Here is a 27,234-nt window from a genome sequence, read left to right as displayed (position 1 = left end):
TCCATTATAGATTACTGCCATCTCTCAACTGACCATCCAGACGGCCCCACCACAGGTCTAACACACTTTATTATTCATTTAAACATTAGGACTAAATCAGTTTATGTCACTTACTCATGTCTTTCATCTCTACAGATAAACCATATCCACCCAGAACCACAACTTCAGGTACTGTGAACACCACCATGTAGTTTGAATGCAATTTAGGATTAGTTTAAAACTGAACGCAAGAGCCCATTTCCTCACAAATTAAACTACTGGCACCATTTCACATTACTCACCAATTCAGATACAGTATCTGCCTTGATAGTTATACCAGTACAATTGTAGAGCTACATTTCTGGGGCCCTTATCTCCTTGGGCCCGGGACAACATACCCCTTTGTCCCCCCCTGTTGGCGGGCCTGGTTACACCAGTACAATTGTAGAGCTACATTTGTCCTCTAAAAATGGAAATAAATGGCCATTGCCTCACAAATAAAACTAACACGTCACATCACCACTATCAGTAGAGTAAATATGATGGTAACTATGGTAACCATGACAGCTCATTTCCTCCACAGACTGGTGGTGGACCTCAGCCTGGTGGAACACAGATTACCCAGACAGTAAGTTGTAGTATTCTAATATTGGTGTTTCATAAAAGCGAGCCTTTATTATTTAGCTATTAATTTATTTTGGGGGTTGTTGGTGGTGTGTAGGCCTATTGTTGTTTTTGTTGTTGTTTTTGTTGTTGTTGTTGTTGTTATGCTGTAACCTTTGTGCTGATGTCTTCCCCAGCTGGTGCCACCTATGATTACACCTGTCAACACGGCTGTGGCTACGACTACGCCATGTGCTCTTGCTCAGACGGCTGTCAATACGGCGGAAACTGTTGTTATGACTACTACGGTAATAAATTCACTTCAGATAGCCTGGCACTGGAAAGATGAATAGATTAGGAATGCCATTTTTAATGTTTTGATTCCATCCGTTATACATGGGTTCAACTGCGCGAAACTAGGTGCGCACAACTCAACCTCTGATTGTTGGAAACCGCTGTGGGCCAAAAAAAAAAACGCTCACGTGGTTGACTGCCAGTGTCTTGCCCCTCCTCACAGCATCGTGTTAACAAACACTGTGAAGCCATGTATAGATTACTGCCATCACTCAACTGACCAGCCAGATGGTGTTATTTTAAAACGTTTTGATCTTTTTGTTGCTGTTGCTTCTTCCTTTGTAGATTACTGCTATCCAACTACTACTCCAACTACAGCTCCAACTACAACTACAACTCCAGTATTTTCAGCCGCAGGTATTACAATCTGCTATCAGGATTATGCTTTTAAACACTATTAGCAGGGCCGCCGCTATACATGAGCAGAGTACGCAGATTGCTTGGGGCACCAACCAGTGCTTGGGGTTCCAACCACTTTTTAACCCAAAAAAAAGGGACCTCTTAAATTGACTAAAATAAATCCAATGTCCAACTACAACTCCAACTCCAACTCCAACTACAACTGAAGGGTTTATTTGCAAAACGGTGTCCATTTTTTGACTTTTGCATTTTATTATTGGAAATGACTGTTCAGAGGTCATATCACCCTTGTGTGAATTCGTACCATTCAAATATTTTGAGAACATACTTTTTTAAGCTATATAAAATGCATTTTGCAATGCATTTCAATGGAATGCCCAATACAAAAATGTCAATTTCCCAACATTCTATAAAATGGAGATACACCGTTTTGCAAATAAAGCCTTCAACTACTACTCCAACTACAGCTCCAACTACAACTACAGTTGTAACTTTCCCAGGTATTACACACTGCTATCAGAATTATGCTTTTAAGGGACACTGTGTGAGGTTTTCAGTTGATCATTTCCAGAAGTCATGCTGCCCATTCACTAATGTTACCTTTTTCATGAATACTTACCACCAGCATCAAATTTTAAGTATTCATTATGACTGGAAAACTTACACTTTTCATACATGAAAAGGGGGATCTTCTCCATGGTCCGCCATTTTGAATGTCCAAAAATAGCCATTTTTAGCTGCAAAAATGACTGTACTTGAACCATACTAGAAAATATTTGTTTATTACTTAGTAAACTTTCATGTAAAGATCAAATTTGACAATAGGCAGCATAGTTGCAGTACCTTTTTTGACCATTTCCCTGTCCCTCCAGTTTTTCGCGATTCAGCGATCGCGTGGATTCATGCAAATTCAATGATATTCCGCATAATTTCACGATGCCACGTAATTCCTGTAAAGCCGCATTTTTCCCGCAAAATTTCCCCTTTGTCCCCTTCAAGACTCTGTAGAGTTTATTGATTTATTTTTCATCAAAAAATGAAAATGTGACTACAATACCACCGGAGACGAAAACCAATAGGAAGCATTTTTGTTAATATGTCACTGAAACATTGAAAAATAATTGCCTGCTATTTCGCAAGTTGCGACCCTCATCTCAGCCGCTCCGTGTCTCTCTCCTCCCCTCCCTCACACATACACGCAGGTGTCGATGCTGCACATCCGTGACCTTTCTTTAACAGCAGTAGCCTACTTTTCAGTGCAGTCCTGGCTGGAAAAAAGTATTGTTGCCCATTTATCCATGACGAAGAAGTGTATGCAGTCATGAAATAGTGGTGGTGCTGTCGCACAGTAGCAAACATCTTACGTTACATTTTTGCGCAACTTCTCCACTCTCCCCTGTCGCTTTCATGAGCATGCTACCCGACGGTCGTTGTCTGATCTTTTTTCAATGTTCGCTAATGTTTGTAATTTAAGGGTCTATGTCTATGCGTAGGCACAAGCCTTCTGATAACAATCACTGTAGTGCCGATCGCAAAGGATTCGATCGGAAGTGTGGAGTTTTGCAACTTGTTTCAGTCAAGGACACCGAGATAGGAAGTGAACGGCCCTTCCACGCTTTCACTGTGTTATTGCAATAAAGTCTTGCAAATCCATGCAACCATGCACACAACCATGTCAACGAGAGCGTGTATGCCATCACAACTTTGCATCAAGCAAATAGCCTAATATGCAACAGCTTGCAATACGAGCACGAGAGAGAGAGAGAGAGAGAGAGAGAGAGAGAGAGAGAGAGAGAGAGAGAGAGAGAGACGCGTCTCAACAGGTGACATTGTAACGCTTGCATACAGCCTGGCTACTGTACCCCGCGACGCTCTTCATTAGCATACTGGTAGGCTATACCCACAAGTATTTTTTCATAATGCGCAGTCCCGTTTTCCCCCGAAGTCGTTCTAAAATATCGACAGAGATTTATGAGTGTCGCAACCATAATTTTTTTTTGGACGCACTGGCTTATAAGACGCTCTGGCAGTTTTTGACAATATTTTATTATTCTGTTATATAGGAAGTGTGTTTCTGAATCTCTCTCTCTTTTGTCGGAAGCCTGCTTAGACTGATTGTGGTTTTCAGTTACCAAAAAAACCCAGAAAGGGGTGCAAAATCTTTGCAAAAAATGAGAAAATGCCGCAAAATCTTTGCAAAAAATGAGAAAATGCTGCCACAAAATCAGACATTTTGACCGCAAAAATCACAAAATCCCAGTGCAAAATCCTGGAGGGACTGATTTCCTGGACAGTGTCCCTTTAAACACTATTAGCAGGGATGTCGCTAGACAGGCAGAGTAAATAGAGTGCTTAGGGCACCAACCAGTGCATGGGGCGCCACACACTTTTTACCCAAAATTTGGGACCTCTTAAATTGACATTGACTAAAATATGTAAACGTCTTCATGAGATTCAGATTGAAGTTCTTGACTCCCTAAAAATGGCGTGCCAGTTTGTGTTGTTTTATGCTTTCTTTGTTCTAACATTTCTGCACTCCACTTCTTCCTGTCATTTGTGCAGATGAAGGATCTTGCCTGAACAACTGTGGCGTCTGGTTACCTGTATGCTCTTGTGACGATTCCTGTCGTTATCATCACAACTGTTGTTATGATTTCTATGGTAAGAAATGGTGTGATATTTGTGATTTCTGTTACCACTGGTAGTCATGGGAGTGCCAGTTGTCTCTTCATTCTCCTTTCTTCTTGTCTGCCTCTAGATTACTGCTCTCCAACAACAACAACACCAGGTACTGGGCACACACTTAATGATAGAATTGAATCACAAAAAAATAAATGTGATGAATTAAATTAAACTGACATTGCATCAACACTTCATGTGTGCCCTTAAAGGGTCCTGCAGGTACAACTGTGGCTATGACAGTGGCAGCTGCTCTTGCAGAAGCTCATGTGAACGCTATGGAAACTGCTGCCATGACTACTATGGTAAGTTAATGAAATACTGGATGTCCTGCGTATAATACATTCAGAATGTTGTTTATAAAATGTATTTAACATTTGTTGTTTCCTGTTTTGTAGATTACTGCTATCAAACCACTGACTATCCAGAAGTTCACACAACAGGTATGTCATCAGAGGTACTATGCATTCAAACTCAATATCAACCCAAGGACTAGATCCGTTATAATGCTAGTGCTTTACATATACATGTACCAGAGTCAGAAGCAACTACAGCAGATACTGAACACCATGTACAACTTGGATAGAATTAGACCGGGCTTTAAACTGGGTGAAAAAAACAAACAAACCATCAAACCAGCAAACAAAAACAGCCATTTCCTCACAATTCTAAACTGAACATTTTCTATCTTGGATTTAATATCTTCTATCATTTTCTCTCCAGCGCAACACCCAGAATGTGGTGGAGATCTGAGTGGTTCTGGAACTTTCTCCAGTCCCTACCATCCAAGCTATTACCATGACAACGCCTACTGTGTGTGGAGGCTGTCTGCTCCCTCTGGCCAGAGGATTCTGCTGACTTTTACAGAACTAGAGTAAGTCACAGGAACAAATTCACAATGATGTCTTTCACTGAGCAGGTGTTGTGAACAGTGACTAACCAGCGCTCTCCTCCATATTCCACTGTCCCCTGATCATTATGCCATTACTTTCATTATCCCTAAAATGTTATACTTGTACAAAGCTTGTCAGCACCAGAGCCATAGAGGAGGAGAGTTGCACAAATGGAGGACCAGGAAATATATTGCACCCCCGCCTTTCAACGAGATCGAGGTCGTGCCTAAAGCGGCTGTCTTTCCAGAGACTTAACATAGAACCACCACATGAAAAGCCAAAAATAAGGACACACTGCGGGGTAATCACCACAAATATGTAAACTAACTATCAACTGTCTCGGAAATGATAATCACAACAGTTTTACCATCTGTGATGTTTATCTGAAGTTATTACTACGAACAGCAAGTCTTGTCATATTCCCTGCATTGCATTGCATTTGCTGTGTGCTACGCCCACTTCTAGGAACTAACATTCGCAACGCTGAGCAGTTCTGAGACACTAAACAGCTAATTTTGCTAATGCTAAAGTGGGCCCTAGCACACAGTGGAGACTGCCCGACTCTGTTTCTATATGGCTCTGGTCAGCACCATATACCATAATACTCTTATTAATAATGCTCTGAGTAAGACATCATCGTTGCAGAGTACAGTGCCATGAGAAAGTTTGGGCACCCTTTTGGAAGATCATTACATCGGTTTATTTCTCGTTGAGCTTTTAAAGTAGCAACTTCCTTTTAACATATGTTAAACTGTAGGGAAAGAGAAACATTTCAGCAGTGGAAGAATTTTCATAGGTGTTATAGAAAGAATGTTATGTGGATTTAAACAAAAATATGTGTGTGCATAAATATGGGCACCCCAAAGAAGGTATACCATTAATATGAAGTAGAGCTCACCTTTGCTGATCTAATGGCCTTTGGATACTTGCTATACAAGAAGACAAGTTTCAACTGCCTGGTGCTACTGAATAGTTGCCAATTATTCTATCCAGAACCCCTCTAATTCAGTCAGATTACTCATCTGTCTTCTGTAGACATCCTGGTTCAAATAAATTAATTATTTTTCAATGATGGTGTTATCTCAAGATTGGTATGACCATTTCAAGACATTGTACTTGTTGTTTTGCATTAACTCATTGCTGAATTTTGATCAACACTGTCCTGCTGGAAAGTCCAAACTCTGCTCAGCTCCAATTTTGTGACTGACACTTGAACATGTTTTTGAAAAATATGCTATTTGAATAGAATTAGTGAGGCCCTTAACTGTAATAAGTTTTACAGTGTGTATACTATCCACACAGACCTATAGTAGGGTGTGTTTTAGACCAGAGGTCATAGAATTTATGGGTGCATTTTTTGCCATGTCCACCTCCCATTGTTAAGGTCAAATAACTCTAGCTCAGTCTCATCTGACCACACTATGGTTTCCCAAACTGCTTTTAGCTTGTCCAGATAAGCTTTCTGCATAAGTTTAATAACTTATTTCTGATGGATACACAGGAAAGCCTTTTTATTCGTCACTCATCCAATGAGCTTTTGCCTTGTGAAAAGTATACGTAGAAGGACCCATGTCTAAGTCTGCACTATCAGCAGCTATGGTCTTGTAATTCTATGGAGTTGTTCTGTAGTGTGCCTGTTACAATTCTTACCATCATTTAGCCATGCCCTTTTAACTATTTTTCAACAAACTACAGTTTGTTCAGAGCCCACCATATTCCACTCTCCAAGACAGAACTTAGGACAAGCCTTGTCTATAATTGTGTATGATAAATAACATTTTAATGACCAATCATGTCTGTCTTGGTGACTGAAGGGATTACAAAGTCATTAAAACCAGTTTGTGCGGCAAAGGTGAGCTCTATTTCATATTAATGGTATACCTTCTTTGGGGTGCCCATATTTATGCACACGCCTATTTTTGTTTAAATCCACATACAATTCTATCTATAACACCTATGAAAATTCTTCCACTGCTGAAATGTTTCTCTTTCCCTACAGTTTAACATATGTTAAAATGAAGTTACTACTTTAAAAGTTCAACGAGAAATAAGCCGATGTAATGATTTTCGAAAAGGGTGCCAAAACTTTCTCATGGTACTGTATTTTTTCAACTCTTTGGGAAGGCATGGTCTAACCAGTTTTCCAATTGCTTCTGTGTTCAGGTTGGAGCGCTGCTGTAGCTGTGATTACGTCACTGTCCACGACGGCCCGTCCACAGGCTACAGTCAGCTGGGGAAACTCTGCCACAACTCCTCCCAGGCTGCCTTCCACTCCTCCTCCAACCACCTGACTGTGCTCTTCAGAAGTGACAACTCTGGAGTCAGTCGTGGCTTCCAGGCCGAGTTCATCAGCTCCCTGTCCACTGATAACGGTGAGGGGGTGAGGATTATATGATGAGGAATCAGATGTACTGTACTGTATTCTGGAGAAGCTATGACTTAAGTATAGTATGTGGGACTGTGGCCAGAGCAGGCAATGCACCTACTGTATGCTGCTCATTGCAACCATGGGAATTGGTACTCGTAATAAATGGGATACCTCCTCCTTACTCTTTGCATGTCACTGTCTGTAGGTCGGGTTCAGTGTTCAGGCGACAACATGAATATTGTCATCTCGAGAGCTTTCCTGGGTTCTCAGGGATATGACAATGCCAATGACCTGTTCGTCAATGATGAACACTGTAGACCATCCATCACCAGCTACCAAGTCATCTTCAACTTGCCCCTCAACCGCTGTGGAACTGTCAGAGAGGTTTGTTGTGTTATGTTTGCAAAATCTTTCCAATAGTTTCAAACACTCCAAAGGTCTCTAAAATCTATCACAACAAGTAAGTTGCCGGGTCAGTAAGAAAATTGAATGGGCCACATACAAGTCAGGGGTGCATTTCTGGAAAGCGTAGTTGCTAACCATTTTAGCTACTTTGTTGGTTGCAATGCAATTTCCCATTGGCAACTACCGAAGTTGCAAACTGCAACAACGCTACTAACAACTACGCTTTCCAGAAATGCACCCCATCTTTGTAGCTGTATACCACCCAACTGAATATTAAATACTTGCCTGCGGTATTACTTGTACTTCAACAGCATATGAAACATGTGGTCCTCAACCGGGGAACTTAGGACCCTTTTTTCAAACATACAATGCAGGGAACTTAGGACCCTTTTTCTAAAAAAAGGGTTCTATGTTCCCCGCTGCTTCTAAGTAGACTACTGCCGCATGGCAAAGCGCAGGTTGTTGTTGCACCTGTGACAGGTTATGTTTAGGGACAGTTTTGGTCAGGGCACAACTTAACAACTCACAAACATTGCATTACTGTTAAGGTTATGTTTAGGGATGGTTTTGGTCAGGGCACCATTGGAAAACTCGGAAACTTACTAGGGTTAGGGTTAGGGTTAGGGTTAGAAAAATGGTCCTATGTTCACCGGTCCCATACAAAGACAGAGGAACATAGGACTTTGGGAACATAGGACCCGGGGAACATAGATACGCTCCCGGTTGAAACCCTTGATGAAATAACGCTGACTGTCTAACACTCGAAACCCTCATGCATCCTCGTTCTCTTCTCTATTCAGTTCAAAGGTGGTCGGGTGATCTACCACAATGCGGTGCGGGCGTACCGAACCAACACCGGGGAAATCACACACCAGTCAACATTCAAGCTGTCTGCCGTCTGCCACATGGATTCAGACACTGTGTCACAGATAATATACATTGCCAGAGAGAGAGAAGATTTTAACATCACTGGAACAGGGCGGTTCAACACCACTATGGCTTTCTACACTTCGTCCAACTTCTATCAGCAAATCTATGACAATCCCTATGTAGTTGATCTGAATGATAAGCTGTATGTCAAGGTGAGCTTGAGGAGGCCTGACAGCAGTCTTGTCCTCTTCTTGGATACCTGCGTGGCCTCCCCAAATCCACACGACTATGCCGATCACCGCTCCTATGACATCGTGGTGAATGGGTAAGACCTTCTATTCATCTATTCACTGCGCTGCTAGAAATGAGAAGATCCCCATAGAATCTTCAATTTGCCTCTGTGGAGGAACTCTTTAAACTTCCCTGATGAACCTTTTTCTGGCTAATTGGTTGTTGGAACAATGCACACAGTTTTTTTTTTTTTTGAGGAACCCTTTGATTGATTCTGTGGAAGAACCCCTACATTTTCTCTAATTTGGTTATAATGTTAAACTAAGCAATAAAAATACATAGATGAAAAATCCTATGTATTCTCATATTTTACTGGGACTTAACTACAAATGAGCAATTTCTTGAAATGAGGTGGACTGCTCCTTTAAGGAACCTTCCCAGGAATCTTTGGGTTCTTCAGAGAGCTTTTAGGGTTCCTTAGATATGGTTCTGGTCCTCCCACAATTCAATTGAGGGTTCTATGATGAACCTTCAACTAGGGCTGCACGACAAAGTCATAATCACGATTATTTGGGTCAAAATCATAATCACGATTATTTGGGTCAAAATCATAATCACGATTATTAATCACGATTATAGATTTTTCCTTATTTAATTAAAAAAAAATGATGACATGTACCAAGAATGAATTATATATGGGATGAGCAAAATAAAATGAATTGTAATAATCATGTAAAAGGCAACAGCATGAAACTTAGGTGAACAGATTTCTGCCCAGAAACACCAGCCTGTCAGTAGGTCACTATTACCACGATTAAATCACGACTGAAATCACGATTTCGATATCATAATTACGTCACGATTTTCGATTAATTTCCATTAAATGTGCAGCCCTACCTTCAACTGTGTACAGCAGGGGTGGGGAACCTTTTTCTTTCATATCAAAGGCCCAGTTCAAATTCCTCCAAGGGCCATAGAAGGTTGTGGTAAATCATAATCTAATTGACTCTAATCTAATAGAAGAGCCTGGGCTCCTCATTTTCTTTAAAACTTCCGATAAAACACAGTTTTACTCACTCCTTTTGAAAATCGGACGGTCACCCCAAGTTAAACTCACTTGCAAGGCTCTCATAGCGGTGCGTCACCTCGCCTGGCTGTGTTTCCCGGTGTTTCCCAATTGACATAAGTAATGCAGAGAAACGAGCGAATCACGAAAGCCTTTCTGTGTTGCGTCACGACAAAGGAAGGCATTGCCCACAAAGGTTTATGCCGACCCATTTCTCTAAAAACAATTTTTTTCTGCTTGTTTTCAAATCAAGCAACACCTGGTGGCCCAAAACCTAGCTTAGCTTAGCTATCAGCTGGTTGCTACTCTCAGATACACACACAGCACAAAGCCTCATACATACAGCATGCCCACTCTGGTTGCTCCGTGCCTGCAGCTCACCTAGGGGTCGATGTCGAAAGAGTACAGCTCTGAATGGAGCCTGCACGCCTCCGTTGGTGCCCCTATTAGTGCAGTAACACCGAGGGAAGTGGCGACTCTGTTACACTCCCATTACAATCTCTGCGAGAACAGGAGGACTGAGCCAATCAGAGAAGCATTTCCACAAGAGCAGGAGGAGTGAGACAATCAGAGACGCATTTCCACGAGAAACACGGAACAAGCCACCTTGCTAGCTTGCAAAAACGGCTTGAAACAATTCAACCAGAACGTTTAAAAAAAAACAAAAAAAAAACAGGACCAACACGTAACACATTCAATAACAATGGGGAAGTAAAGTACATGACACCTGTGGGCTATCTTTTAGCAGGTTTACCTCTTTTGGTTAATTTAGTCAGGTTTATGACTTAACCATGTGTTTGGAATACCACCCTTGTGACGTGTCTTTGGTGAGTAACCTAGTAACCACTATCCTCTGTTGCTGTTTCACCCTCCCAGGTGTCCCAGGGATGACTCATACCGTGTCCACACAACTGGCACTCAGCCTTACGCAACCTTCGAAATCCGTGCCTTCAAGTTCCTGCGGACCCATGATACCGTGTACTTGCAGTGCAAGGTCCTCATCTGCCCTGCCAATGACTACAACTCCCGCTGTCGCCAGGGCTGCCAGCGGCGCAAGGCTCGAAGCCTGGCCTCCCCTGGACACCACACTGACACCCTGGTCCTGGGACCCATCAAGCTCAGAGGTAGAGTAGAGAGTAGAGTAGAGTAGAGTATTAATCCCAAGGGTAAATTAAGGTGTCCAGTAGCATGCATAACAAGGCTTGAAGCTTGACTCCCCTGGATACTAGACAGACACCCTGGTCCTGGGGCCCATTAAAGGAGAAATCCGGTGTGAAATGGTTTACGTAGCGTTAACACGTGATGCTGAAAGCTAACCTTTGCCATATACCTCACCTCCATACGTCCCCAGCAATCTGAAGTCCAGTGCTAGATAGCCGATGCTAACATTGGGCTTTTGCTGTGATTCAGCAGGGCATAGAAGTAGCCATTGTTATAAATCTCTACTTTCCACCCATTTGTTGGCCTCAAAGTTACTCAAATTGTCATTCCGTAGAGTCGTGGGGTTGTTGACATGTAAAACGAGGCATAGAGAAATTTGGTAGCCCACAGTTTGTTTAGAAACACTGCCACTCTTACAGGCTGCGCCAGGTTGGCCGATATAGCCAACGCCAATTTACTAGAGACTGTCCAGTCTGTCAATGTGCCATGCCTGCAGTTCACCTAGAGTGCACTGTGGAGAGAGCGCAGTCTGAACTCACCCGTTGGCGCCCCTAAAGTAGTGAGTGGACACACTGGAGAGTCTCTAGTAAACTGACTCTGGTGTTGGCTATATTGATAAAGATTAAATATCAATCACAGAAGATTAAACAACCTTAAGATAAGACATTAAAACTGCTATAGATTGTATGAAAGAAAAGAGATTTAAGAAAGCCATCCTGCTAACAGCTAAAGATATAAGTACTGCATATTTTACTTGGGTTGTGTGTGTGTGTGTGTGTGTGTGTGTGTGTGTGTGTGTGTGTGTGTGTGTGTGTGTGTGTGTGTGTGTAGATCCTGAGAAGCCGGTGGCGAAGCAGCTGGAGGACTTGGTGGCAAAGGCAGACGCCTGAAGAACCCACTGATGATGTCATCAGCCCAAACTAATCAGTCATCTCTTTTCCTCCTCAACTATCTACCAATCATGTCTGCCACAGAGGCACTCTATGGCACTCTACACATACAAATAGGTATCCATTTTTACAAACATTCGCGCTGTGAGGAGGGGCAAGAAGCTAAACAGCCAACCACATTTGCATTTTTTTGAGTGACAACAATCAGAGGTTGAAGAGTGCATAGCCAGGGGCGCGCAGCCAGAGATTGTTTACAAATGGGAAACCCATGTATGATGAAATGATTATATTGCTCTTTTTTCCTTCTATGTACTTTAAAATGATTATTAAAGCATTCCAAAAGGCAACAAGCTGTCTGTGTGTATTTTCTGTCAGTGTTGGTGATCTACTAAAACTAAATCATTTAATTACTTTCTCATAATCCAAACTTTCTCATATAAGTATATGGGCATGTGGGTCAACTGTAATAAACATTTCAAATGATGCTATGGGTCAATTAAAATGACTCTGCGGGCCAGATTTTGCCCCCGGGTCTGAGTTTGACATCCCCGCTGTACACAATCAAATGCTTTCTCCACATCTCTGTACTCAAACGTGTGTTGGATGTAACCACAATTGAAATTCAAAAAGGGGTAATGGAGAGGATATGTGGACATGCATCATGCATGTAGAAAGAAAAGTCTAAATGCATGTAGGTAGGATAGAGAGGATATTGCTGTCTTATTACATATGTGCTGATGCTGCAGCTTTTGGGATGATATTTGGAGTATATTGAGACTTTACAAAAAATTATTAATTAATGCACTGTTGTCAGACACTGACAAGTCAAGGGTATCGTCAGAAATAAAACTGCATGTTGAAATTGGCAGGAATCCACTTTTGACAACTCACAATGGAATGATGCAATGTAAATAACTTGTTAGGCACTAACGTGATGGGAAAGAGACATTCGTACACAGTTGAAAACTGAGCTTTTATATTTTTGTACTTGGTAAAGTTCCCGCTCTTCTGCTAGAGACTGCAAAAATGCTGAGAAGATTCCATATTGATCTCATGCGATGAGAACAATAAGGATGCTCACACACCTGGGAGACATGTCATGAAGACACTAGCAGCACACACACAGACATTCATTCATACAGTCACACACGCAGCAATGTACGGACATGCCCACACACAGAGACACTAACACACACACACACACACACACACACACACACACACACACACACACACACACACACACACACACACACACACACACACACACACACACACACACACACACACACACACATTAGTGTGTGAAATACAGTACATGCGTAAGTGAAATACTGGTGCTTGTTTCACTAAGATAGACTGTGACACATTGGGAGGCGGAAGCTGGAGCAGGAGAGGCAGGGCCAGGTGCAGGAGAGGCGGGGCCAGGTTCTGGAGCCGGAGAGGCGGGAACAGGCAGGCAGGTCTCCGGTAGGAGGGCCGGACTCCGAACAAACCTCAAACTAAACAGTGTGATGTTGTCTTCCGTTTTTCTCGTGGGAACATGTCCTTGTTCCTCTCTTTCTCTCCCTTGTTTAGGCCTCTGTACATGTGTGAACGTGTCTGACTCTCCATCCTCATAGGCCTAGGTTATCAGTGTGACCTTATGCAGCCTTGCATTCTTGGTTGTACAACTAGATGACCATGGCTGTCTGGTCCTTGTGTGTGTAGCCTTGCATTCTTGGCTGCTGTACAACGAGATTACCATGACTGTCTATTCCTTGTGTATGTCAAATTACATTGGTTGTCTTTTCACTTTCCTCTGGTCTTATAATAACTACTCTCTTTTATCAATTTTATATTGTTTTTTTGTCTTAAACATCACCCAAAATTCACCACATTTACTTATTTACAGTCATGGCCAAAGGTATTGGCACCCCTTCAATTCTGTTACAAAATACTCAATTTCTTCCAGAAAATGATTGCAATCACAAATTATTTGTTATTAATATCTTCATTTGTTTTTCTTGCAATGAAAAAAACACAAAAGAGAATGAAAAAAAGTCAAATGAATGATCATTTTACACAAAACTCCAAAAATGGGCCGGACAAAAGTATTGACACCCTCAGCCTAATACTTGGTAGCACAACCTTTAGACAAAATATCTGCGAACAGCCACTTGCGGTAACCATCAATGAGCTTCCTACAACACCCTGCTGGAATTTTAGACCATCCTTCTCGAGATTTGAAGGGTGCTTTCTACAAACTGCCATTGTGAGACCCCTCCACAGGTTTTCTATGGGATTAGGGGGTGGACTCCTACATTATGCTGCAAAATTTGTTGATAGTCTTCAGACTTCATAATTCCATGCACATGGTCAAGCAGTCCAGTGCCAGAGGCAGCAAAGCAACCTCAAAACATCAGGGAACCTCTGCCATATTTGACTGTACGGACCGTATTCTTTTCTTTGAAGGCCTCAGTGTTTTCCTGTTCATTCAAATGAATGCAGGAAAAACGATAAGGCCTTCAAAGAAAATAACACCGTCCGTACAGTCAGACATGGCAGAGGTTCCCTGATGTTTTGAGGTTGCTTTGCTGCCTCTGGCACTGGACTGCTTGACCGTGTGCATGAAATTGTGAAGTCTAAAGACTATCAACAAATTTTGCAGCATAATGTAGGAGTCCACCCCCTAATCCCATAGAAAACCTGTGGAGAGATCTCACAATGATAGTTTGGAGAAAGCACCCTTCAAATCACCTCAAGGATGGTCTAAAATTCCAGCAGAGCATTGTAAGAAGCTCATCGATGGTTACCGCAAGTGGTTGTTCGCAGATATTTTGTCTAAAGGTTGTGCTACCAAGTATTAGGCGGAGGGTGTCAATACTTTTGTCCGGCCCATTTTTGGAGTTTTGTGTAAAATGATCATTCATTTGACTTTTTTTCATTCTCTTTTGTGTTTTTTCATTGCAAGAAAAACAAATGAAGATATTAATAACAAAGAATTTGTGATTGCAATCATTTTCTGGAAGAAATTGAGTATTTTCTAACAGAATTGAAGGGGTGCCAATACTTTTGGCCATGACTGTATGTATTATTATATTGATCATATATATATATATATATATATATATATATATATATATATATATATATATATATATATATATATATTTTTTTTTTTTTTTTTTTTTTTTTTTTTTACTTCTCAGCTATTTTTTTCTTTTAAAAATCCCCACTGATGCTAATGTATGTTCATTTTTAAATAACTTGGGCCTATTAATTTTTAAACAAATATATTATGGTAACATTATGAGAAAATAGTATGCTTTGTACAAATGCAGTGTTTGAAAGCTTGATTTGTGTATTGTGAGATTAATGTTAAAATTGTTTAAATGTATGTGGTGAAACGGAAGACAAATTTCCACATTGAGGACAATGTGGGAATGTGGACAAGTATCAAGTCAAGTCAAGTCAGCTTTTATTGTCAGCTGTCAGCTGTCAGTGTTCTTCATATGCACAAGTCATACAAAGAAATAGAAATTTTGTTTCTCTGTACACGTAAGCTACTTTGACATTGATCATATATCGATTTTCATCTTTGACATTTAGAATAGGTTACCAACCAAGGGGGTGGTAGTTACAGACTCTCAGAAATATACGATGAGATAAAAGTAGAGATTTTAAACAGAAAAAGGGAACTGTAGGCTGACTGTTAAAATCTTCATCTTTGTTGGATAATCCAAATGCGTTCATAAGAATTCTGATTGTCCGCCTAGCATTTTGAACACTGAAGCTTAGTGAGTGTTTCTTTGATTCAACGCATCGCGCGTCTGCCACAACTGGACTGCACCATTTTACAGACGGGAGAGGGCTAAATGACGATATGATGGAGAACTCGAGAATAAAAGTCATGGAAATCAATAATCATGCATAATTGGCTCATTTTAAAGGATTCATTTTGAATATCATTTGAAAAAGGCCAAAAATAGCAATATATAATAAACCTTTTCATGATATTCTAATTATATGGCCAGTATCTGTATGTGTGTACTCTCACACAGTCATGTAATGTTACTGCCAGCCTTCAGAATCCACTATGCCCTGCCCTAAAATAACTAGAGCTTTGTCAATGATTTGCAATTGCACAAGCAAAAAGAAGAATTCACCTTTATACAGGTGTGGGTGTCTCCATCATTCTCTGGGTGTCTTTATGACAGTAGTAGGGAGAGGTCCTGTTGAAGATGAGGATATAAGTCCTGGCATGAGGAGCCTGAGACCAGAAGCTTCTCCAGCTGAGAAGAGAGATGGAGTTCAGGATGAGGTTCACATTACTGATGCTCTGCTGCTCTTATGCTGCTGTGGCCACAGCTCAAGGTGAGCTTTTGATATTCTATGATGTCCTATGTTATGTAAGAAGTGATGATGATGATGATGGTTGTTATTATTATTATTATTATTATTATTATTGTTAAACTAATATTATTATTAACTACTATTATTATTATTAAACGGCATTTATTGTGATGTATAATGATGTGTGATCTATATAATTTTGGAATATCTAATTTCTACCGCTGCACCAGTGACAGAGATGCCAGGATGGGCAACTCAGACATCAGCAGGTACTGAACACCACACCGCTTATTTAGGTCTGATTTACTTCTGAAGCAGCCGTGACCTATTGGTTAGGCACATGGGTCCTGCCGCTAGTGGGGGAAAGGTGTTACAGATTCTAAAGGCCCAAGCCCTGACAGCACTGACAGGGGCCCTTAACGGGGCCCAAAATTCGAATCTTTCATGGGGGGCAAAATTTCTGGCGGTGTTCTGTAAAACTATCCTACACGTAATTTTATCCCACAATGCCCCACTGCGCAAGCCAGAGCATGAAACGTCAATTACTGGAATGTTATCCTACATCAGCTGTATGCAGTACCAGCAGATAAACGGAGTACTTTGGTTAAAAACAAAGCACAAGTTTTGAATGAGGAATGCATGCAATGATATTTCTCTCTTACCTTTCAACATTTTGGTTAAACAATGCACAAATACGGGGGCCGGACATGCGCCGCGTTTACTTTACACCACACTCCTGTGTGCAGGGCATGATCTGTTTTCATGTATTCTAACCGTTTCAGACTCATACCGGACATATTAAGTGGACGTCTCACGCTTGCAGTGTGTAAGCACCGTGAGTGATGTGGGACCAATGGGCCATGTGACTATAGACACACTCCCCAAAGAGGCTTCTACTGTACAGTCAATCCAGAAAGTACTCACAGCGCTTCAGTTTTTTCACATCTTACAGCCTTTGTTTTTTATTTTTTTTAATTTTCAAAACTGTCAAGACAACTTGTTTTTCACATGGTCATAATGGAATAATTTGTGTAGGGTTTTGACAACAGAGATTCATTTGTAGCATTTGGAATAAGGCTGTAAGATAATAAAATGTGAAAAAAGTGAAGCGCTGTGAGTACTTTCTGGATTGACTGTATATGGCAGTCATGCATAAGCGGTTAGGGCGTCAGTTTCAATGGAAAGGTGACTGGTGAGATAAAACAAAGAGGGACTGCAGTGGAATGCAGATGTGTGTTCATCTCCTATGCTAATCAAATTTATGACAATTAATAATATAATGTTTATAACTATGTACCGGTATATAATACTTAAAACGTATTGGCTTATTGGCAAGACAGGAAATCATTTCCTTGGGGGGAAAAACAAAACAAAATCAGATGTCACACGCCTCCCCTGTGATGCCTCCACGCCACCCCAGGGACCAATTGGCCATGTGACTATAGACACGCTCCCCAAAGAGGCTTCTACTGTATATGGCAGTCATGCATAAGCAGTTAGGGCATCAGACTTGTAGCCCAAAGTTCGACTCCCGACCCGCCAGGTTTGTCATGCATAAGCAGTTAGGGCGTCAGACTTGTAGCCCAAAGTTCGACTCCCGACCCGCCAGGTTTGTGGGGGGAGTAAATAACCACTGCTCTCCCCCATCCTCCTCCATGACTGAGGTACCCTGTGCATGGTACCGCACCGTCGTACTGCTTCCTTTCAAGCGCCCTTGGGGGCTTCCCCCTTGCAGGCATAAATGCAATTTTGTTGTGTGCCCTGTGCACTTGTAATGCATGCTGTGGAGTGCTGTGTCACAATGACAATGGGAGTTGGAGCTTCCCAGTTGAGCTTTCACTTCACTTCATATACCGTACCTGCTACAGCGTCATTAAATCTTTGTAGCTCTCCCCCAGTAGTCATACATGACATGTTTTACTGTTGCCTTAAAGGAGCACTCCTGCCAATTTCAATATGCTGTTGTATTGCTCACGCTACCCTTGACTTGTCAGTACCCGGTGATGCTGCATTTTGTGGCTCAGCCCTTTCCGAGATATGAGCTATTCTAATGGGGGCGGGTGTTTGCTTTCATTTTTAAAAATCTTAACATAGGCCTACTCCAAATATTTCCCCCATTGGTATTGCTGTTTGCTAGTTGTCTGCTGATGTTGCTAAACGTTTTGGATGTTTTTGGGAATACATCAAGATGATTTTTTGAAATGTAAACAAACACCTGCCCCCATTACAATGACCAGGATCTTTGAAAAGGCTGAAGAACAAACAAAAAAAATCTCAGGTACTGACAAGGGTATTGTTAGCATTACAACTGCATGTTGAAATTAGCTGAACTTACCCTTTAAAGACAAGATGTGGGTGTTTTTTTTTATAGACAAACAATTAAACATTGGCAAAAGTAAGAGGTAGGCACTGCAAACACTACAAACTCTCATTGCAGCAGTTGGTTTTAATTATCTTTCTTTCCCAGTGCTGAACATGTCTCTACTGACAGGCATACATGAAAATGTGACATGTGCTGAAACATTTGAGATCGATCTTCACTTTGACCATACCTCATACAAACCGCCTCACCTAACCTAATTTTCATGTTAATTGGAAGCAAACCTGAGTTGTCTTCTCAGTCAATTAGCTCTTTGCTTTGATAGACTGGTCTTGATAATGTATGTAATAATGTAATTATATGAATAATAATCTAATGTATTGTGATGTAACTCTCCAGGTAAACCTGAATTATGTTTCCTTCCCCCGGATGAGGGAACAAGTGAAGATGGAATGTTCATGATCTACCTCCACTACGACGCTGTGAAGGACAAGTGCTACCCGTTCAAGTACTACGGCAGTGGAGGCAATGCCAACCGCTTTGAGTCTGAAAGGGACTGCATACGGAACTGCTCTGCCAACGCTAACACTCTATACCCCTCCCCAGGTAAGTGCCAGTTGAGCAGAGGTGTCAAAAGTAAATGTGAAAAAAAGAAACACAGTTTCCTTCCAACACAGGTAGCTTACTACAGTAGAGCTCTGTTGTCGCTCTTCTTAGGTTGTATACAATTGCCTACGAATTAGTAGCCTACTGTATATGGTAGATTTGTCACACCAAACTCCATTGGGCTACAACCCAACAATCAAACTAAACTGTAAATGTCCCCTCTTATCCAATATACACTGTATAGTAACACTTGACCTTTTGAACCCAGGAAGGCATATAGGGTGGTCTCTCTCTTCAGAATCACCTCAGCCTCTTTAAGGTTGCTTACTCATTTCATTTATTCATCTATTGTTTACATTTTTCAGTCACCCAGCCTCAAAATTATGTGGGAAGGTAAATTAAAGAAAAACAAACAAAACAAACAACCATTGAGACGATGGTAGAGGCAGTTTCAGGAGGCGTGATACAAGAAATCACATGTAGTCAGAATCCTAAATGTCTTCTGCCACATAGTGGCCAAAAAGCACTATGATTTACAACAAAAACACATTTTTTTGAGAAATAAATGTATTTATTTATTTACTTATTTATTGTGAAATGTACTTATTTATTTTTCCAAATTTTCAAACAAAACTCGCTCGCAGAATCTAAGGCCTGCCACCTACCCAAGGCTTCGGGGGAGTGTTTTGGTCAGTATCTGCGTTATTACTACGACGCGAGAGATGCGAGAAGTTCGTCTGGACAGGCTGTGTTGGCAACGGCAACCGCTTCCTGGACCAGCTGTCCTGCAATAGCACATGCCATGGCATCGAAGGTGAGCAGCTGGCAGCAGGGGCAGTGACCGCCATGACAAACTTCCTTACTGGGCTATATATTCTATTCTTTACAATAGTCAGGTGGTTGGAGGAGGAGTGGAAGGCAGCCTGGGATATATCTGAAATCTCTGTAATGACTGTAAATGTCAGTTACCGGTAGCCTATACTATGCATGCATATCTCTAATGTGACCTATGGCTGTGTTAAATGTACAAGCACTGAGACAATTGTGGATTATAATATTACATCTATTTTATTTAATTTACTTGGGAGTATACTGTAAACTGTCATGCCCAGCTCCGCTGGTTGGTGTTTGGGGCACTTTGTTCCTCCGACCCACAGGTGGAGCTGGTCGGTCAAGACGTGCAACATCTCAGAGGGCTGCTGATTGGGCGGCCTATAAAAGGCCTCCCATCAGCATGCTCGCTCTCTCTCTCATACTTGAAGCATACCTCTTTATATATTTACAATGCGCAGCGCGCCAATTTTTTTTTAAAAAGGTGCACTGTGTAAGATTCCCCTTTTCCTGTATGAAAAGTGCAATTTTCCTAGTCATAATAAATACTTAGAATTTGATGGCTGTGGTAAGTATTCATGAAAAAGATAACATTTCTGAATGGACAACATTAATTCTGGAAATAAACTACTAAAAATAGCCTATCACACAGTGCACCTTTAAAGGAATATGTAATTTTTGTAATTTACAAAATAGAGAAAAGGAAGAGATAGATTTCCGACATTTTGAACAGGTATACTCAGAAATAGATGGCGATGATAAATAGAAACGATAACACTTGTGAATGGGCAGCATAAAGTCTGGATATAAACTACTAAAACAAACTCTACCTTTAAAGGCCAACTTCAGATAAAACAGAGTTTTACTCACTCCTTTTGAAAATCGGACGGTCACCCCAAGTTAAACTCAATTGCAAGGCTCTCGTAGCGGTGCGGCACCTCGCCTGGCAGGGTTTCCCGGTGTTTCCTAATGGACATAAATAATGCAGAGAAACGAGCGAATCACGAAAGCCTTTCTGTGTTGCGTCACGTCGAAAGAAGGCGTTGCCCACAAAGGTTTATGTCGACCCATTTTTCTAAAAACATGTCGAGTAATTTTTTTCTGCTTGTTTTCAAAACAAGCAACGTCTGGTGGCCCGAAACCTAGCTTAGCTTAGCTATCAGCTGGTTGCTACTCTCAGATACACACAAAGCACAAAGCCTCATACATACAGCATGCCCACTCTGGTTGCTCCGTGCCTGCAGCTCGCCTAGGGGTCGCTGTCGAAAGAGCACAGCCCTGAATGGAGCCTGCACGCCTCCGTTGGCGCCCCTATAGTGCAGTACCACCCGGGGAAGTGGCGACTCTGTTTCCCATTACAAGCTCTCCGAGGACAGGAGGACTGAGCCAATCAGAGACGCATTTCCACGAGAGCAGGAGGAGTGAGCCAATCAGAGACGCATTTCCACGAGAAACCCGGAACACCCTCTCGTTTCTCCACCAGCCACCTTGCTAGCTTGCAAAAACGGCTTGAAACAAAGCAACCAGAACGTTTTAAAAACTGGACCAACGCGTTACACAGCAATAAAAATGAAATGACGTTGAGAGGCGGCCTTTAACACTAGAACTACCAGGATTTTTCTGCCTACCTAGAAGTACCAGAGAGGGGTCATTTGACCCTGCAGCTTTTACCTAATACACTAATCACTCATTTTGTTATGGTAATGAGGCTGTTAGGGGCAGTGTGTGGGGTAAGGGGTGAGGGGGTCACACCTTACAGTGCTAACAGCCAAGACAAACAGGGACAGACAGCTTCTTCCCAAGGGCTGTCAGCCTCCAAAATCACCACAGGTAAATAGCAACTTGCATGAAGATATCAGCAGCAAAGACAGATAGCACAGTTTGGCGGACAGTGTGTTAAAGTTTTTCTCCATTGGTTTGGCTCATGTCTTGAAACTGAGATGTCATTCTCAAAACATGGACAGATCCCAAAACTAATTTGCAGTTCCTCACAACAGAATGGCATTTATCATTGCTTTCATCAAATTTCAAATGCTTTTGTACATGTCTCAAACATTTAGTACATCCTTGCAAATGGCTATGTACAAGTATCCTACAGTTAACATAATCAGCTTACATTTAGTAGAATTTTCAAATGAATGTACCTTGCTGATCTATCCCAATTGGCTGATTCTCAGTGTAATGGTTGTCCTGAAAACATGTCAGCACATTTTCTTCATACAAGTCATCAATGAACGTGTGAATGTCCCATGTGATCATGACGAATCATATGACTGCAACCAGATAATGGTTGAATTACAGTTTTTCTCCATTGGTTTGGCTCATTTCTTGAAACTGATATGACATTCCTACCATTGGGTCATTTGGCCAAACATTCTTACACTTCTGCACAACAGTTCAGATAACTAGCAAAATGTCATATACCTCCCAAAACACCTCATTCTTGCATCAGCACTAAACCGTCTCACATATAAATAGTCAGTACCATCAAAATGGCATAGATCCTTCTCAATTGCGTTGGCTCATTTGCATTCATTTAGTCCTTCTGTCAAAATAAACTGGATGGTTCAGCATAACTACATGGATCCTCATCACTCGCTCATATCACCCCAAAAACAGTTTACCCATGTGTCAAAACTAAATTTCTTCCCCACATATATCATCAGTACCCCCAAAATACATTGTCCCTTTGCCATTGTGTAAGCACTGCCAGTCAAAATGGTTAGGTGTTTTATCTACGTTCAGCTAACAGATTTCGACTATGTATAAAAATGAAAAAGTGAGTGAAACCATTGAAGTTTGACAACAGATAATTTACCAAGGACATTTATCAGTAACTTTCTTTACTGTAAATTCATATACAGAAAGTAATGCCCATATATCACAGGTTTCTCATGGGTTTGGCTCATTTCTCAAAACAGAGATAACATTCTCAAAATAATATGGACAAATGCCAAAGCAACTAGCAATTGTTCAAAACAGAATCAGGGTTCCCACTCTAATTCAGATATAAAATTCCATGATTTTCCATGACTTTCCAGACCCCAAAAACAGAATTTCCATGATCACTTCCATAAAAAAATAACGTAAATTTCTTTCTTCTTCTTTTTTTTTTTTCAATGGAAAAACTGATAAAGATTATCTTCAGCCCAAGAGCCGACGCCGAGCCACGGCCAGACTTCAGTGTGCTCATTGAATTTTAGAATGCTGCACATAACAGCGTGAAACCAAACAGTTTATGGCAAAGCATTTTAGGATAGCCAGTAAGAAACAATGTTATACAACAAACAAAAAGCGTCTGCTTTTACACGACTGTTAAGAAAATTCCATGACATTCCATGACTGTTCATGCAAAATGAAAAAATTCCATGACTTTCCGTGACTGGAAAAACTTTTATGAAATTCCGTGATATTCCAGAAATTCCATGACCCGTGGGAACCCTGAGAATGTCGTTTGAAAAAATGTCATGAAATTAGCCAAATAACAGAGGAAACTGTAGTATACACGGTTGTAAAATTATTTTCTACTAACTAGTAAAGTTACAATACCATCTGACCTGTTGAACACTGTCATGAATTTACTATGTAATGAAATTCTTAAAATATGATGCCCTTGACTGTTTTGGGAATTGCGTAGACCACTTTGCATATGATGACTTACACAATGAAATAATGCTGACGTGTTTTGGAGAGGGCAACCATTAGACTGAGAATTGTCTAATTAGTTTAGATAAGCAAGGTCAATTTATTTGGAAAATGTGCTAAATGTATGCTGAATGTGTCAACTGAAGGGTATTTGTACATATCCATCTGCAGAGATGTACTAAACATTTGAGACATGTACAAAGCATTTGATATCTGATGAAAGCAATGAAAAATACCATTCTGTTTTGGGAAATTGCAAGTTGGTTTGGGGATTTGTCCGTGTTGTTTTGAGAATGTCATCTCAGTTTCGATAAATTAGCCAAACCAATCGAGAAAAAAATTAACGTGTGAATCTCCCATGCCATGTGACCATAATGACTCATGTGAATGCAACCTGGCAATTGTTAGCTGGATAAATACCAGTGCATGTGGACTACTGCTTCATTTCCCTCAAGAATTTTGTGGTGAAAGAAGCTCCTCTCCAAGGAACGAAGATGCAGAGATACAGCACTCAACAGGCATTGGAAATGATCCACACACGCACACACACACACACACACACACACACACACACACACACACACACACACACTCTGTGTCTCAAGTGACAGCTGTGAGCTGCTAACAGCCACATTTCCACAACAAAAGGAGTGTCCGCAGGGGGTCCAAAGGGTCAAATGACCCTCTTGTGGGGCTTTTAGGTAAAAAGGTCAATTGACCCCTCCGTGGTAGTTCTAGTGTTAAGTCATATTTATATTGATCAATTGGCATGAATATTCTGTCAGGATATGACATGGTGCAGGATGGCCAAAGAAATTGTTTACTGATGATATTGGAAAGGGCAGAAAGAGACCTTTCCCATGGTACCACACACTCACCCATACACAAAAGCTATGTAAATAAAAACATCAATTGAAACGTGTATGCAAAAAATTAGATTAAAAAATACATTATCTCTAAAAATGAGGGAGGTCCGGACCTCCCTTACCTCATATGTGGCTACGGCCATGAATACTTATATGATATACTTTTTACAGACTCAAGATGTTTCAATGTAGTCCAAAGAAGCATGAAGTTAATATGCTTTTACTGAACTTCAAGTAACAATAAAATGTCATAGAAGTGTACTCCACACTTTTTATGGCATACTTTTTATTCAAAATTAATATTCAAATAAATAATAGTTTACTAATATATAGCGGATAACTTGTAAATCATATATTTTTTAATAGTTTAATGTTTACAGTACCATAAACTGATGAATAAACTTGTGACCAAAATTTGAATCACTGATTCAATTAGATTTTATTTGGAATGAAACTGGTTACAAATTCAGTGTAAAACGAGGCATAGAGAACTTTGGTAGCCCACAGTTTGTTTAGAAACAATGCCACTCTTACAGGCTGCGCCAGGTTGGCCGATATAGCCAACGCCAGTTTACTAGAGACTGTCGAGTGTGTCAATCCATGCCTGCAGTTCACCTAGAGTGCGCTGTGGAGAGAGCGCAGTCTGAACTCACCCGTTGGCGCCCCTAGGGTGCAATACCACCCGGAAAAGTAGTGAGTGGACACACTGGAGAGTCTCTAGTAAACTGACTCTGGTGTTGGCTATATTGATAAAGATTAAAAGACAAAGATTAAAACATATCAATATGGATCACAGAAGATTAACAAACTTAAGATAAGACATTAAAACAGATAGTCTGCTATAGATTGTATGAAAGAAAAGAGATTTAAGAAATCCATCCTGCTAACAGCTAATTTATAACAGAGGGGTTAAAACATTCAATTTGGTTTGTTAGTTTCCCTCATGAAATCCAACAAAATACTGTCAAGATATAAGTACTGCATATTTAACTTGGTGTGTGTATGTGTGTGTGTGTGTGTTTGTGTGTGTGTGTGTGTGTGTGTGTGTGTGTGTGTGTGTGTGTGTGTGTGTGTGTGTGTGTGTGTGTGTGTGTGTGTGTGTGTGTGTTCAGATCCTGAGAAGCCTGTGGCGAAGCAGCTGGAGGACTTGGTGGCAAAGGCAGACGCCTGAAGAACCCACTGATGATGTCATCAGCCCAAACTAATCAATCATCTCTTTTCCTCTTCAACTATCTACCAACCATGTCTGCCACAGAGGCACTCTATGGCACTCTATACATACAATAGGTTTCCATTTTACAAACATTCGTGCTGTGAGGAGGGGCAAGAAGCTAAGCAGCCAACCATGTTTGCATTTTTTTGAGTGACAGCAGTTTCCAACAATTAGAGATTGAGGAGTGCCCTGTCAGGGGCGGCAGCCAGAGATTCTTTACAAATAGGAAACCCATGTTTGATGAAATTATTTTATTGCTCTCTTTTCCTTCTATATACTTTCAAATGATTATTAAAGCATTCCAAAAGGCAACAAGCTGTCTGTGTGTATTTTCCGTCAGTGTGGGTGATCCACTAAAACTAAATCATTGAATTACTTTCTCATATTCAAAACTTTCTCATATAAGTATATGGGCATGTGGGTCAACTGTAATAAACATTTCAAATGATCCTACGGGCCAATTAAAATGACTCTGTGGGTCAGATTTGGCCCCCGGGTCTGAGTTTGACATCCCCGCTGTACACAATCAAATGCTTTCTCCACATCTCTGTACTCAAACGTGTGTTGGATGTAACCACAATTGTAATTCAACAAGGGGTAATGGAGAGGATATGTGGACATGCATCATGCATGTAGAAAGAAAAGTCTAAATGCAAGTAGGTAGGATAGAGAGGACATTGCTGTTTTATTACATATGTGCTGATGCTGCAGCTTTTGGGATGACATTTGGAGTATGTCGAGACTTTAAAAGGAAAAAGAATTAATTAATGCAGTGTTGTTAGACACTGACAAGTCAAGGGTAGCGTCAGAAATAAAACTGCATGTTGAAATTGGCAGGAATCCACTTTTGACAACTCACAATGGAATGATGCAATGTAAATAACTTGTATGTAAATGTAAATAACTCACTAAAGTGATGGGAAAAAGACCTACTGATGCAGCTGAAAAACAAACTTTTATACTTGGTGAAGTTCCCGCTCCTGTGATCATACCTGCAAACTTGTCACCTTTTGGTGACGGTCACCTTTTTAGCCACCACACGTTTAGACATTCACGTGAATCATGTAGAAGAGTTTTTTTTAGGGGGGGGGGGGTCACCATAAAGAACACTAAAAGATTGGAATAATGTTTCCTGGTCTGATGAGTCTTGATATCTACTGGAACACTCAGGTGGAATGGTCAGAATTTGGCGTCAACAGCATGAAAACATGAGTCAACCCTGCCTTACATCAACGTTTCAGTCTGGCGATATAATGGCATAATGATATTTTCTGAGCAGTATTTGGGCCAATTAGTACCCATTTATCTTTGGTGGAATGCCACAGCTTACCCGAGTGGGCAGTGCAGGCTGTTCTGAAGGCAAAGGGGGGTCCAACCCAACACTAGAGAGGCGTTCCTGATGAAGTGGCCGTTGAGTGTAGTTAATAGATTATGGTAGTTCAAAGTGTTTTGAAGAGCAAGATAGACTGGTGAAATAAAGCTATTTGCCTCATATCTTTTACTGGTGTGGTGTAGGCTATGTAAGCCCAAGTTGCGTCTCAGATGGGCCCGCTAGCGGC

General features: G+C 41.0%; 2 protein-coding genes across 2 annotated transcripts; both read left to right on the top strand.

Moving 5' to 3' along the window:
- The first annotated feature begins 539 nt into the window (after positions 1-539).
- LOC134442416 (deleted in malignant brain tumors 1 protein-like) lies at positions 540-12,200 on the top strand. Its single transcript, XM_063192587.1, has 11 exons — positions 540-607; positions 1,222-1,293; positions 4,055-4,084; positions 4,198-4,280; positions 4,374-4,420; positions 4,707-4,849; positions 7,032-7,240; positions 7,442-7,620; positions 8,442-8,836; positions 10,685-10,932; positions 11,801-12,200. Exons 1-11 carry the CDS (start codon positions 540-542, stop codon positions 11,857-11,859), a joined length of 1,533 nt encoding a protein of 510 aa, XP_063048657.1. The 3' UTR covers positions 11,860-12,200.
- A 3,855-nt stretch (positions 12,201-16,055) lies between these two features.
- LOC134442412 (actinia tenebrosa protease inhibitors-like) lies at positions 16,056-25,985 on the top strand. Its single transcript, XM_063192583.1, has 5 exons — positions 16,056-16,215; positions 16,425-16,463; positions 18,914-19,120; positions 19,765-19,934; positions 25,575-25,985. The coding sequence occupies exons 1-5, from the start codon at positions 16,146-16,148 to the stop codon at positions 25,665-25,667; spliced, it is 579 nt and encodes a 192-aa protein (XP_063048653.1). The 5' UTR covers positions 16,056-16,145; the 3' UTR covers positions 25,668-25,985.
- Positions 25,986-27,234: the final 1,249 nt, after the last annotated feature.

Source organism: Engraulis encrasicolus, unplaced genomic scaffold (assembly GCF_034702125.1).
Source record: "Engraulis encrasicolus isolate BLACKSEA-1 unplaced genomic scaffold, IST_EnEncr_1.0 scaffold_154_np1212, whole genome shotgun sequence".
In the NCBI taxonomy this organism is placed as follows: Eukaryota; Metazoa; Chordata; class Actinopteri; order Clupeiformes; family Engraulidae; genus Engraulis; species Engraulis encrasicolus.
The sequence above is the reverse complement of the archived record's forward strand: the minus strand, read 5'-3'. Positions and strand labels throughout refer to the sequence as shown.

Excerpts from the sequence above, each read along its gene's own strand:
- LOC134442416 (XM_063192587.1), top strand. The coding sequence starts at position 540 with ATGACAGCTCATTTCCTCCACAGACTGGTGGTGGACCTCAGCCTGGTG. Across the intron at positions 4,421-4,706 it reads CAGAAGTTCACACAACAGGT|CCAGAATGTGGTGGAGATCT; the intron begins ATGTCATCAGAG and ends CCAGCGCAACAC. Across the intron at positions 7,621-8,441 it reads GCTGTGGAACTGTCAGAGAG|TTCAAAGGTGGTCGGGTGAT; the intron begins GTTTGTTGTGTT and ends TTCTCTATTCAG.
- LOC134442412 (XM_063192583.1), top strand. The coding sequence starts at position 16,146 with ATGGAGTTCAGGATGAGGTTCACATTACTGATGCTCTGCTGCTCTTAT. Across the intron at positions 16,216-16,424 it reads TGCTGTGGCCACAGCTCAAG|TGACAGAGATGCCAGGATGG; the intron begins GTGAGCTTTTGA and ends CCGCTGCACCAG. Across the intron at positions 16,464-18,913 it reads GGCAACTCAGACATCAGCAG|GTAAACCTGAATTATGTTTC; the intron begins GTACTGAACACC and ends GTAACTCTCCAG.